This window comes from Suncus etruscus, chromosome 3 (assembly GCF_024139225.1).
Source record: "Suncus etruscus isolate mSunEtr1 chromosome 3, mSunEtr1.pri.cur, whole genome shotgun sequence".
NCBI lineage: Eukaryota > Metazoa > Chordata > Mammalia > Eulipotyphla > Soricidae > Suncus > Suncus etruscus.
The window spans coordinates 82,566,671-82,580,553 of record NC_064850.1 but is presented as its reverse complement, the minus strand read 5'-3'; the positions used below and the strand labels follow the sequence as shown (position 1 = coordinate 82,580,553).

Genomic DNA, 13,883 nt, shown 5'->3' with positions numbered 1-13,883 from the left:
ATGAAACCAGTTTTCAAACTATGTACAGCTTTGTAAATCAAGATGAACTGGTCCAAAATTGGACACTGCAGCAAACAAGAAACCAAAATAATGCTTTCTATTTAATGAGCAGAGTGTGTTTTATATATAACAAAATTAGAGATAATGAAATGATCTGCATTCTAAGAATCTTTTAATTAGAAAGTTTATATTGCAGCCATACTGCAGTAATAGTTGGAGTCATTAGCTTATTTCCATTCTTGAGTTAGAAAAATATATGTAGTGCTTTTAATAAGATAAGCTAGATAATAGAGGCCAGTGAGATCATTTGCTGATATGTGAACTTTGGTCCTCTGTACTTCTGTTTTTTTGCTTTTTGTTCCACACCCAGTGACGCTCAGGGGTTACTCCTGGCATGGGGGGCCATATGGGATGCCAGGGGGATCGAACCGCGGTCCTTCCTAGATTAGCTGCATGCAAGGCAATGTCCTACTGCTGCGCCACTGCTCCACACCCCTCACCCCCTGTACTTCTTAACATTAAAAGATGGAAAAGGTAGTCAGAGAGATAGTTAAGGCAAGTTGCCTTTCATGTGGTCAGCCTTGATTTTTTTTTTCCCAGCACCACATGTTTCCCTGACTCAGGCACCATTCTGTGAAGTATGCCTCCCCCAAAAAATGGGCAGGGAAAGAAAAGGTTTTGTTTCTTTTTTTTTTTTTTTTTTTTTTGTAGGCACGGATTCCTCTGCACACACACCCTTATTTTTGGACAACAGACTTCAATGAGCCAAGATAGTACTATGCAGAATTTATAGTTCCAGAGAGTTCCGCTAGGTCAGGAAAAAAAACGAAGACCCATAAACAGTTCATAAGTAACAGTATGTTTTTCCCCATAATGTTACAATCTAATATAATATTTTCACAGTTTAGCTTTTAATTTTTTCTCTTTGAATAAATGTTTAGAAAAATTTTACTTCTATAGAATATTGAAGATTAGCAGGAGTGGTTGGAATTTTTGTTTTCTTTCAAATAAACTATGAACATTGTTCTTCTAACTCAATATCAAATAACTTTCCAAAAAATTTCATCTTTTGTGATGCTTTCTTTCTTCCCTCCCCACCAGAAACTAAAACAAGAAAACAATGGGAACAAAGAAAAATTAAATTGTTTTCAGCATAAGCATTATTCCAACAATAGGTGAAGACCAAGAATCCCAATAGTTCTTTATGAAAATATCTAGTCCTAGTCCTGAATCCAATATTAAAACATAAAGCTATTGTAAAGAATAACTAGGCAGTTATATTTTTCTCCTTCTCCACATTTCCCAGATGTTTTTTTTTGTTTGTTTGTTTATGTTTTTGGGCCACACCTGGTGATGCTCAGGGGTTACTCCTGGCTATGCGCTCAGAAGTTACTCCTGGCTTGGGGGACCATATGGGACACCGGGGGATCGAACCACTGTCCATCCAAGGCTAGCGCAGGCAAGGCAGGCACCTTACCTCTAGCACCACCACCCAGCCCCAGAATGTTTGTTTTTTTTTTTAAAGAATTAGAGTAAAAGTTTATTTCTCTGGAGCTGGAGAGATAGCATGGAGGTAGGGCATTTGCCTTGCATGCAGAAGGTTGGTGGTTCTAATCCCTGTATCCCATATGGTCCCCCCACGCCTGCCAGGAATGATTTCTGAGCATAGAGCCAGGAGTGACCCCTGAGCGCAGGGTAATTTCTTAAAACATATAAGAATAAGAAAGGCAGGCCAGTGAGATGCATTGTTCAGAAGGCCGGAGGCTTCTGTATCCCTTGGTCCCCTGAGCACAACCAAAGGTGACCCAAAAATTTAAAAAGAAAGAATACAAAGGCATTAAATTGAATAACTTCATCCTACTTCTTCCTAGCATGCCATTCTCAGAGCCCCTGTTCTCTGCTCTCCCACAGACTGACAACTCTGGACTCTGGTTTCTCAGTTTACTTTTTCATTTCTGAATCATTAACATAGTATTAAAGCATAAAGTAGCAGGGTCAGAAAGATAATACACTGGGTAGTGTATTATCTGAGGACCTGGGTTTAATCCATGACATCTCATGTAGTCTTGTTAGAACAAGCCAGGAGTAAACTCTGAGCACTGCCTAAGTGTGGCCCAAATAAAACATGCATTAGCTTGTTTTTATGTTTGTTTTGAAACCCACCTGGCAGTACTTACAGTCTACTCCCGCCCCTGTGCTCAGGGGTCACTTCTTTTTCTTTTAAATATATTTTATTTAAATACCTTGATTACATACATGTTGTATTTGGGTTTCAGTCATGTCAAGAATACCACCCATCACCAGTGCAACATTCCCATCACCAGTGTCCCAAATCTCCCTCCTCCCCACCCAGCCCCCACCTGTACTTCAGACAGGCTTTCTATTTCCCTCATACATTCTCATTAAGGGGTCACTTCTGACAGTGTTCAGGGCACTGTATGGTGTAGAAATTGGATCCAGACCTCAGCAATAAAAACATGCACCCAGCCCTTTGAACTATTTTTCTGACCCATCAGAAAAATCTTAATGATACAGCTTGTTTTCTTTTGATATAGGTGCACATTAGAATTAATTGGGAAGACTTTCTTAAAATAAATTATCAGGAATTTGGAAAGTTTTCTAGGTAGTTCTGAGCTATATCCAGTAAAAAAAAAATGAGTTAAGAATTGTTTACCTTATTTTGCCTTGGGGAATTGGGGGTGGGTTATGACACACCTCGTTGTGCTCAAAACTTACTCCTAACTCGCATAAACTGCGAGCCAGTTAAAGTCAGGTTACTACTTTCAGGAAACAAATTTCTCATGCACTATTTTTTGTTGGTTTGCTTTGTTGGTTTTTTGGGTCACACCCAGGGGGTTCAGAGATTACTCCTGGCAGCCTCAGTGGACCAAATGGGATGCTGGGTATTGAACTCGGGTCAGCTGCATGAAAGGCAAATGCCCTCCCCACTGTGTTATTGCTCCAGCTCCTCTCCTGTACTTTTTGTATAGATTGACAGTCTTGTTTTCCATTTCTGTGTTTCAGAAAATTAACTCAAAACTTCATGATGGAGTGTGTCACCACTGTAAAGAAGTTCTTGAATGGCGGGTCAAATACAGCAAATACAAGCTGCTCTCAAAGCCTAAAAAATGGTGAGTTGTAATTCTGTCCATGAGAAATCATCAATAGTATTATAAACCAAACTTTAAAGTTCTTTATTATAACAGTAAGATATTGATTAGTTTTCTTTCTCTTTTTGGTTTTTGAGCATACTTGGTGGCCTTCAGGGCTTACTCCTGCTTGTGCTTATGGGATGACCATTATAGTGCCTAGACCAAATGGCTTAGCTACATGCAAAATAAGCACCATTCCCATTGTATTGTCTCTCTGTTCCTCATTTCCCAATTTATTAATTGTATCTAAACTAATTGTAAACTAACAGAAATAAGAAATTCTTCTATGGGTTCCAGAGAGAGAGCACAGCGGTAGGGCATTTGCCTTGCAAGTTCTGTCCAGGACAGATGGTGGTTCAAATCCCAGCATCCATTTGGTACCCCAAGCCTACCAGAAGTGATTTCTGAGCACAAAGTCAGGAGTAACCCCTGAGCACTGCCAAGTGTGACCAAAAAAAAAAAAAAAAAGAAAAGAAAAGAAAAGAAAAAAAGAAATTCTTCTAAGTAGATTTCTGTTTGGTTGGTTTTTGGAGTGGGGGAACACCTGGTAGTGTTAGAGCTCTGTGTCAAGAATCAACCTAGATCAAGTGTATACAAGGCAAGTGCTTATCTTTTTAACCTCTCCCAATTAGAATTTTATCTTGCATGCTGAATCCCTGCTTGCAAAAGCAAATACACTGAAAAACTATGTTCATCATTTTATTTCCCAATCTAACATAAATAAGTAGTGTGTGGTTTTAGAGATCAAGGTAGAAAGAGAGGGGGCCGGCAAGGTGGCGCTAGAAGTAAGGTGTCTCCCTTGCAAGCGCTAGCCAAGGAAGGACCACGGTTCAATCCCCCGGTGTCCCATATGTTCCCCCCAAGCCAGGGGCGATTTCTGAGCGCTTAGCCAGGAGTAACCCCTGAGTATCAAATGGGTGTGGCCCCCCCCAAAAAAACAAACAAACAAACAAACAAAAAACAAAACAAAAAGGTAGAAAGAGAGGAGAAAGTGTTTTGTAAAATTCTGTATGCTGTTAACAACATTTTGAAAAAATAAAAAAAAAAACCAAGATTTTGAAAGATTGCAAAATTTTCTCTTTCTAACAAGATGTCCCACTCAATAGAATATCTCTATCAACAAGATCTTATAAAGGGTCTGTTCTTTTTGTGGGGAAGGAAGTATTGATTGGAGTTTGGGGCCACACCCAGCACTACTCATGGCCTATTTCTGCCTCTGTGCTCACTTTTGGTGGACATTGACTGACCATGTGTGGTGCTGGGGATTGAATTGGGGTTGGCAGCACTCAAGACAAGTAGTACTCAGGGTTTATTCCTCCTGCCTGGGTGTCTTTCACCCTCGTGTGCCATCCTCACCAGGCATAGTGCTAGGAATTGAACCCAGGTGGCGCCTTAACTGCTGTACTGGCCCTTGAAACAAGACTCTTCCTCTTTTACTCAGAAGTAGGGATAACATACATGTCTGGATGTGCTGCTCACATATACAGTTATGGTGTGTCAAATCAGCTGTGGGTGCCCGTGAGATTGCAGTGCTTACATATTCAGCCCCTGGGACTCAGCGGGGCTTGTACTTCTTTCATTGTAGTGCTTGCATGAGAGCTCACTAGCAGGGTCACACACTTTATTTGTGTCACCAAAGATTACTGCAGTGTTCACAACAGTTACTACTCGGAGCCTGGCCTTGATGATGCAGCATCTTACCACTGTATTGATGAGGTTGGTATTGGTTCTTTCACATAGCTGGTTGTAAGGCAACCAGAAATCATTTGACTCATCAAGGTTCACAGAAAGCAGAACTACCCAGAGTAGTTCTGGCAGAGCTCTGAGATCCAGCCCTAGAACTCTAAAACTTGCGCTGGCCAGACAGGCACTTGAAGATTTTGAGCTGTCCTTCCTGGTCTCTGGGAGAGGGACAACTTTTTTTTGATGTGATCAGGAAGATTATTGAATGGGTTTGGATTAAGTATCAAACAAATTTCATGCACAAAGCTAAGAGTAGGCCCTAAGCATTGCTAAGTGTGACCCCAAAACAAAATAAGAGAGAAAGAAAGAGAATTAGCACTCATGTATATAATAGGTTTTTGAATTACATATTTCTGTTTGATGTTCCAGAGAGTAGCTATTTAGAGGACATTGTTAATGTTTGCTTTGTTTTCTTTTTTAGCTATTTATGGTGACATCTGTCTCAAAGATATTATCTGCCTTTATGGCAGAAAATTTTACTTTACATTTGTAAATCAGTTGAAACATATGAAATATAATTTTTCTGTTTGAAAATATCTTAACTTTTTTATAAATTAATAATTCTATCACCAGCTATGTTGAAATTATTTGACAATTTTTAGTGTTTTAAATGTTTTATTCAGCCTAATCACAAGCTTATCTTACAAACTTACAAACTTATCTTTTTTTTTTGTTTTGGGACTGCACCCATTAGTGCTCAGAGTTTACATCTGGCTCCATGCTCAGGGTATTAAATGTAATGCCAGGTATTAACCTTGTATCAGCTGTTTGCAAAGTAAGTGCTTTACCCACTATACTCTCTCTAGTCCTAAATTTGTCCTTTATTAGATTTTGTACATGTTGACTTTGATATCAGGTCATCTTTTTGTGTAAAGTCATTTTCTAGCATCCTGAACATTGTCTTGGTTTAAAGCATTGCATGCAGTTTCACTTGATTATCTGTCTCAAATTATGGAACTAAGTGGTATACATTGATAAATAAAATTTGAGGGATCAGAGAGATATTGCAGAAGATAAAGTGCTTGCCTTGTGGCATATGGCCAAACCCAGTTTAATTTCCAACACCAAATATAATCCCCAGGTACCTACCGCCAGGGATCATTCTTGACATTTTTAAGCACAGAACTAGAACCATACAATATGGCCCAAAGCCAACCCCAACACACACACACACACACACACACACACACACACACAACACAGAGGAAATTTCAGCAAGAAACAAAATATAGATGGAAGAAGTATTATTAGTGACATTTCGTTTAGAATTAATTTTCACAACAGAGGGGGAAATAAAACTTTTATTCCCATTTATTGGCTCTCATGAAACATATGAACACACACACGCACACGCACACACACACACATACAAAACAAATCTCTGTTGCTCGTGAGATCTAATACCAAGCAACAGATTTATAAAAAATTTGACATATAAGCTCTTCAAACTTACATATTTCAAAGCAGTGTAGTGTGTTTAAATTCAGCAGAAAATACTTCATATTTCTCCTTTTCCTTTTTCAGTGAGCTGACACACTGTAGAATTTTTAGAAGCATGTTCTTTATAACAGTTTCTTCCAGTGACTGAACAGTTCTGACCCATCCCCAGAGACTTCTTGAAAAGAATATATGACCTAACTTAAGCTGAAAAAGGAGAGTTGAAAATGGTATTTGTTTAAGGGAGGTCAAATGATGGTCAGAGAGAAAAAGAGGCAAGTGCTGTTACATGGAAAGCTCATTTTTTTTCTGAAAATTAAACATAAAGACAAAAGGACTTACAAAGATCATGCTCATTTTTTTGTTGTTGTCGCAGCTTTTTATTTTTCCTGGCAAATGTCAAAATTTGCCTCCCTCTTTGGTTTATAGACCTTGTGTGATCAATCTGGTGTTAATCAGAAGCCAAACAGGCTTCCCTACCTACTTTGACTCCTGACTTTTGATAATGATGCAAGATTTGTTCACTCTTTGGTGGAGGACTAACTTGGTGTTAACCTTTGACACTCTGATTCTAAAATTACTCAATAGACACTAAAATATGTAAGAACAAGTATAAATTCCTGTGTATAAAGCATCATATTTTAGGTACCTTGCTTTTGACTTTTGAAAAAGGAAAGTAGACGTGAATGTAAAACATTCTTTACCATTCCTGGTCAGTCCCAAGTGATCCATGAATACTAGAAGTAACCTTGGGGCTGAATTAGGGAAGAAGCAGGAGTGCTTACAAAAACAACATGATCTCTATTCAGTATGGTGTTTTTTCCTTACCTCATCTATAAGTGGGAAATACAGGTGGTTAAAAGTAAAAGACTGGGACCTGAGTGATAGAAGATCAGGTAAGATGCTTGCCTTGGTTTTAATCCTGGCACCTTGTATGGTCTCCTGAGCATCATCAGGAGTGAGCCTTGAATGTAGAACCAAGAGTAAGCTTTGAGCTCTGAGGTATGGTCCAAGAACAATAGCATATTTAAAAAAAAAAAAAAAAAAGTGAAAGACTTTCTTCATTCAAGTGATATAAAAAAGAAAGAAATGGAATGGCCTTTTTAGTATTCTGTTCTCAAGGGATTGAATGTCTTCAACTAAGATTTGAAAGTAAAGCAGAGTTAAGATTCAAATGCAAATTGATCCTCTTTTATTTTCTGTGTTCCCACAGTGGGTTTTTCATCTCTGCTTTATACATTCAAGAAGTTCTTTTCTTTTCACCTGAGCCCAATACTCTATTAATTTTTACAAAAGGTATCTACTTGTTTATGAAAGTTATCTATAGCTAAGTACTCCATTACATAACCTCGCCTTTAATGCTTTTTTTAAATCTTGACACAAGAGGGTTAGGGGGATCTTAACACAAGTTTTATTATCAGGGCTGAAATATCTAGAATGCTACATAAAAAATTCTGTCTTGTGTTTCAAGTAACAAAACATTTTATTAATTTATGAACAATGCTGACATCCACATTTTTGTTAAAATCTTTAACTTGCTTCTCTTAAAAAATTTATTAATGAGCTTGAGCAGTAGTACATATGGCAGGTAGGGCATTTGGGTTCAATTGCTGGCATCCCATGTAGTAATCCTGGAGTATAGAGCCAGGAATAAGTCCTGAGCACTGCTGGGTATGGTCCCAAAACTAACCAAAAAACAATATATCTTATGTTTGCTCACATTTAAATAATTGCCATTGTAGTAGAAGAGAAAAAAAATGGAGGTTAAGATAGTGCAGGCCACCACCATAGTGGGGCTTTAGTTTTAAATTGGATTTCTAGGGGCCGTAGAGGTGGCGCTAGAGATAAGGTGCCTGCCTTGCCTGCGTTAGGACTCTAGGACAGACCGTGGTTAGATCCCCTCCCGTCCCATATGGTCCCCCAAGTCAGGAGTGACTTCTGAGCGCATAGCCAGAAGTAACCCCTGAGCGTCACCGGGTGTGGCCCAAAAACCAAAAAAAAAAAAAAAAATTGGATTTCTAGGGCCAGAGGGTTAGCTCATAGATTGATTACATACTTTGTATGTGGGTGATCTAAGGAAGGGTCCCTGGGCTTCCCAGGAGAATCTTACCTTAAGCCCATCAGGCTGCTGAAACAGTATAAATGGATCTATATATCCTCTATATTGTTAACTTTCAACTCATAGGTAGGACTTTTTGGTAATGGCCCCCTCCCAACCAGGGAGCTTTTGGCAATGCCTGGAGGCTTATTTGAATGTCTTTCATCTTGAATTGTGAAAGTCTAGAGGCATTTTTGAATGGAAGAGACCAGAGTAATTCTGTGATTTATGCATGGTGTTTTTCCTCAGCAGCTGATATAGCCCAGTCACTTTTTCCCAGTCACATGGGAAAAAGAAAATGTCATAACTGTAGAATCTAGGAGGGATACTTAATATTACATACTGGCCATAGGCCAGGAATATTGCCTAAAATCTCACAGTATAGGAAAGCCCCTGTTCCCCAAAATTGGGGTGGAGAGGCTAATCTTGTTTTGTACAAAATGATCACTTGCAGAGACTGACACAGAAATGTCACATATAATTTAGCACAAGTGCTTTCCAACTTTTTCACTGTAACATTCTTGAATAAAACCAAAGTTTAGTTACACATTCACTGAGTTCATCAGGCTCAATCAATTGCCCTCTGTAGGGAGAAGGCAACTCAGATCTTAATTTAACAAGACCTCTGATTGAAAGGTGATTTCATCTTGCCAGCAAAGAGGGAAGGTCTAATGTAATATGTGTTCAAACTAATATTGCTCAAGGGATATCTGTTCTGATACTTTAATGGCATGTGAATGCTTTATGCTGGGGACAGTTTTCTTGTCTTTGAACAGTTACCTTCTATCCTGGCTCTCAAATATAGTTATTTGATCTCTCTGCCTCCTCTAGTCTGCCACTGTAACAGGCACCTTCAAGTTTGATTGCTGGAGTTTGGATCTCTTGATACCAGTGTTGTTGACTTTGGGTTGGATATTTAGCTGTCCACTCCCCTACATCACTTATGTACTTAGACAACCCTTATTCCCTGCTCCCTATTGCTTCATGCCTATCTCTGATTCCCTCATAATTTTTTTCTTTCTCCCTATAATGAAACTGTTCTTTAGCAACAGAAAACAAACAAACAAACAAACAAAAAGAAAACCATAAACTGTAGAATGTTTTGATAAAAAAAATTGCTTGTTAGATTCAGTCATGAAAATATCCTAATCGAGGATTCATCAAACTTTAAATAGGGGGCTTGCTCACTGTCCCTCAGACTGTTGAAGGGATAGACTGTAGTTAAAAAGAAAAAAAGCTATGAACAGTTTTGAACGGCCCCTGCTCTGCTCCATGAGGCAGCTGTGAACCACCCCAGAACAGCCTCTGAGGGCACCACAACAGACAACATCTCCTGAGGGCACATTAGCAGAAGTGCTACAAAAAAGGGTTACTAATATCCCTGATGAACACAGATGCAAAGGTCCTCAAAAAAATCATGGCAAATAGGATCTAAAGTCTCATCAAGAAGGTCATACACCATAGACTCAGTAGGTTTTATTCCAAGAATGCAAGGATGGTTTAACATATGTAAATCAATCAATATAATACACCATATAATGAAAGAAATAACAAAAACCAGGGGCTGGAGAGATAGCATGGAGGTAGGATGTTTGCCTTGCATGCAGAAGGATGGTGGTTTGAATCCTGGCATCCCATATGGTCCTGCGTAGAGCCAGGAGTAACCTCTGAGTGCTGTGGGGTGTGACCCAAAAACAAACAAACAAAACATAGAAAAAAAAAAAGAAGAAATAACTAAAATCATAGGATCATATCAAAAGATGAGAAAAAGCATTAGATAAGGTCCAAACCCCATTCATGATATAAACTCTCAACAAGATGGGAATATTCGGAAGAAACTTTTTTCAATATAGCCTAGGCCATCTACCACAAACCAATGACAAATATTATTCTCAATGGAGATAAACTAAATGCCTTCCCTCTAAAACCTGCTACAAGACAAGGAAGCCCTCTCTCACCACTCCTATTCACCATATTACTGGGTGTGCTTGCTATAGCGATTAGGCAAGAAAAAGATATCCAGGGCATCCAGATAGAAAAGGAAGAAGTCAAGCTCTCTCTGTTTGCAGATGACATGCTACTATATTTATAAAACCCTAAAGAAATGGACATTAGAAAAAAAAACAATCTGGGGCCAGAGCAATAGCACGGCAGTAGGGCATTTGCCTTGCATGTGGCCAATCATGGATCCCCCAGCGTCCCATATGGTCCCCCTAATCAGGAGTGATTCCTCAGCGCATAGCCAAGCGTAACTCCTAAGCATCACAGGGTGTGGGCCAAAAAGCAAAAGGAAAAAAAAAAAAAGAATAAAACAATTCCATTCACATTAGTGCCACACAGACTCAAATACCTTGGAGTCAACTTATCTAAAGAGGTGAAGGATCTGTTGAATTAAAACTACACAACACTGCCTCAAGAAATAAAAGGGGACATAAGGAAATGGAACACATACCCTGTTCATGGATTGGAAGGATTAACATCATTAATATGGCAGTACTCTTCAAAGCATACCCAGGACATTCTTCAAAGTAGTAGATCAAACACTCCTGAAATTTATTTGGAACAATAAACACCCTCATATAATCAAATCAGCCCTTAAGAAAAAGAAGATGGGGGCCAGAACAGTGGCACAAGCAGTAGGGCATTTGTCTTTCATGCGCTGACCTAGGACGGACAGACCCTGGTTTCGTGTCCCGTATGGTCCCCCAAGCCAGGAGCGATTTCTGAGCGCATAGTCAGGAGTAACCCCTGAGTGTCACTGGGTGTGGGCCTCCCCCCAAAAAAAGAAGATGCTACAGGAGGCGTCACTTTCCCCAACTTTATATTGTACTATAAATCAATAATCATTAAAACAGCATGGTATTGGAATAATGACAGATCATCAGATCAATGGAATAGACTTAAATATGGTGCTTGCTCATTTGGTTGTCATGTTTGCCAGGAGTCACCCATTCTGGTTACATTGTTCTCCCATCTTTGTTGCTGTTTATGGCAGAAGACATACTTGGTCATTGTGGTGTTGGGGGTTTTAATCAGCTGTGACCAGGTATGTCATGTAGGACCAGCCTACATGAGTCTAGATATGAAACCCACAGCCTCAGACTCAGTAGGCACATGCTCGTAATGGTTTAGCCAGCTCTTAGGCTCTCTGGTCATATCTTAAGCAAGTTGTTAATTACGTATATTGAAATTCATATTCCCCTTCCTAAGTTATGTATGTGTGTATATAATGTATATATATTATAACCCTGTGGAGGTAGGAACAATAGATAAGGAAATTACTTGTCTGTTTTATAAAAATTAGGAAAATGTATATCCAAACCACAGTGAGGTATCTCCTCTAACCCATGAGAACGACATGTTTCAAACAGATTAGAAACAACTAACAACTAGAGGATATAAAGAAAATGATCTGATTTGCTCTATCTTTTGTCAAAAATAGGTTGAAAATTTATACACTGGGAATCCAGGGACAAAGACATGCTCAATGGGAAGATGCCATCTTATTTTTTTTCAAGTATATTTTTTGTTTTGGGGCCACACCCAACATAACACTTCTGGCTTTGCACTGAGAAATTATTTCTGAAGTGTTTGGGGAAAGCATAGTGGATGCCAGGAATCAAATTCAGGTCAGTTGTGTGCAAGGCAAATGTCCTACCTGCTGTGTTATTGTTCCACCACTGTCATGCTATCATACTGGTTTGAGGGCCATGCTCTTGGCTCTAGGAGGCTACTCTCAGGGGCTTTTGGAGGGTTGGGTTATATAGTACTGGGGATCAAACTGGATCTCCTGCATCTATCTTCTAAATACAACCATCTATGTTAATTGTAGCACTGAATATAATAGCCAGGATGTGGAAACAACTCTGATATCTAACAGCAAATGATTGGATTTAAAAAAAAATTGGAACTTGGATGCAAAACAATGCAGAAACAATGTACTGTCTGAAAAGATGAAATCTTGCACTCACTGCACTGTGAACGGACTAGAAGGCATCATGTTAAGTGAACCGTTAGAGAAAGAAGGACAAATAATAGATGATCTTTCTGATCTGTGGATAGAGATCAAAAAAGGAAATAAACTGTACCTAATACCAAACAATTGAATTTGGATTACAAAGTGTGGTTACCAGGCAGTAAGGTGGTTTGTAGGGAGACACATAGATCAGACTAGGGGTGACAGTACTATTAGGGTAGAGGCTTTCTGCTTTCAGCAGTAGGTTGAGGCTTTAAAGCTTAATCTGTGGGGCAAGAGAGCACAGCGGTAAGGTGTTTGCCTTGCACATGGCCAACATAGAAGGAACCCCTGTTCGAATTCCGGCATCCCATATGGTCTCCCAAGCCTGCCAGGCATGACTTCTGAGCATAGAGCCAGGAGTAACTCTTGAGCGCCACCAGGTGTGCTCGAAAACAAAAAAATAAACAAAAACAAAATAAAGTTTATTTCTTGGCCAGAAATATGACCCAGGAAGAGGAAAGGTTTGCAGAGTTTTGGTTATGGGCCACTCTTCCTGTTAGGTGACTCTACATGCTCAGGATTCTAATTGGAGTCAGCAACTGTATTTTTGTCTTATCTTGGTAAATTCTTTATCTCTTTTGGTTGGGGGGGGGGTCACATCTGGTAGAAATCAGGGTTTTTTTCTGGCTCTTCACTCAGGGATCACTCTGGCAGAACTCAGGGATCATAAGCAGTTTTGGGGACTAAACCCAAGTTGTCCATCAAATGCCCTACCTGCTGCTTTATTGGTCCAGCCCCAATCCTAGTAAATTCTTAATCAAATCTTTGTCTAATCAAATCTTCATCAGCCCTTGATGGGGCTGGATAATTGTGGAATGAAGGATGGGGTCTTTCTTCTTCAGCTCGGACCACACGTCTGCTACCCTGTTCAGCTGGTGGGTATGTGGGTTCAGGAGAGCCGCTGGTAGAAAACTCACAGGCAGTCGGGCTTCAGGAGATATCAGCTTTATTCAGTGTGTAAGGCTGAAGAAAAGGCCCCAAAATCAGTCCCAGAAAAAGCCTCAGCTTTCCACAGACCCTTGCTTTTATATACAAGAATCAAGTACCACCCTAGGGTGGGAGCAGAATGTCAAGTAAGAAATAATCCAATATACTATTACCAGGTCACACCCTAGGGTAGGGCACAATTATTGATTAGGGTAGGATCAGTAACCCAACAGTCTCTAACATGAAATCCAATGTAATGTAATAAATATAATATAAATATAATTAAAGCAAGAGTTTTCATTGACATAGCAATATAGAGATAAGAGAGAAATAGGGTGAGTTTAGAAGGAAGACAGTTGTCCACCAAAAATTCCTAAGAACAGGCCCCAGATATGTACCCAGGATATACAGAGGATAATTCTTTGAAACACCAGCTCTTCCACAGCCCCGTTTTCTTCCAATCTTGCAATGTGTTAAGCCCGGTATAGAGTTCTTGCCATCACCCTAG

At 39.5% G+C, this 13,883-nt stretch overlaps 2 protein-coding genes and 1 non-coding gene across 3 annotated transcripts in view; 2 read left to right on the top strand and 1 right to left on the bottom strand.

The window, feature by feature from the left end:
- ABHD17B (abhydrolase domain containing 17B, depalmitoylase) overlaps positions 1 to 13,883 on the bottom strand; it is a 584,428-nt gene that overhangs the window by 79,939 nt on the left and 490,606 nt on the right. The gene's annotated exons all lie outside the window — the stretch shown is intronic.
- The window catches only part of C3H9orf85 (chromosome 3 C9orf85 homolog), a 61,936-nt gene that overhangs the window by 30,669 nt on the left and 17,384 nt on the right, over positions 1 to 13,883 (top strand). Inside the window, exon 2 of the mRNA XM_049770995.1 lies at positions 3,025 to 3,131. Coding sequence (XP_049626952.1) covers positions 3,025 to 3,131 — 107 coding nt within the window. The remainder of the gene's footprint in view (positions 1 to 3,024; positions 3,132 to 13,883) is intronic.
- On the top strand, positions 8,611 to 8,710 carry LOC126005343 (small nucleolar RNA SNORA84). Its single transcript, XR_007494472.1, has one exon. It is a non-coding gene; the product is annotated as a small nucleolar RNA SNORA84 (small nucleolar RNA).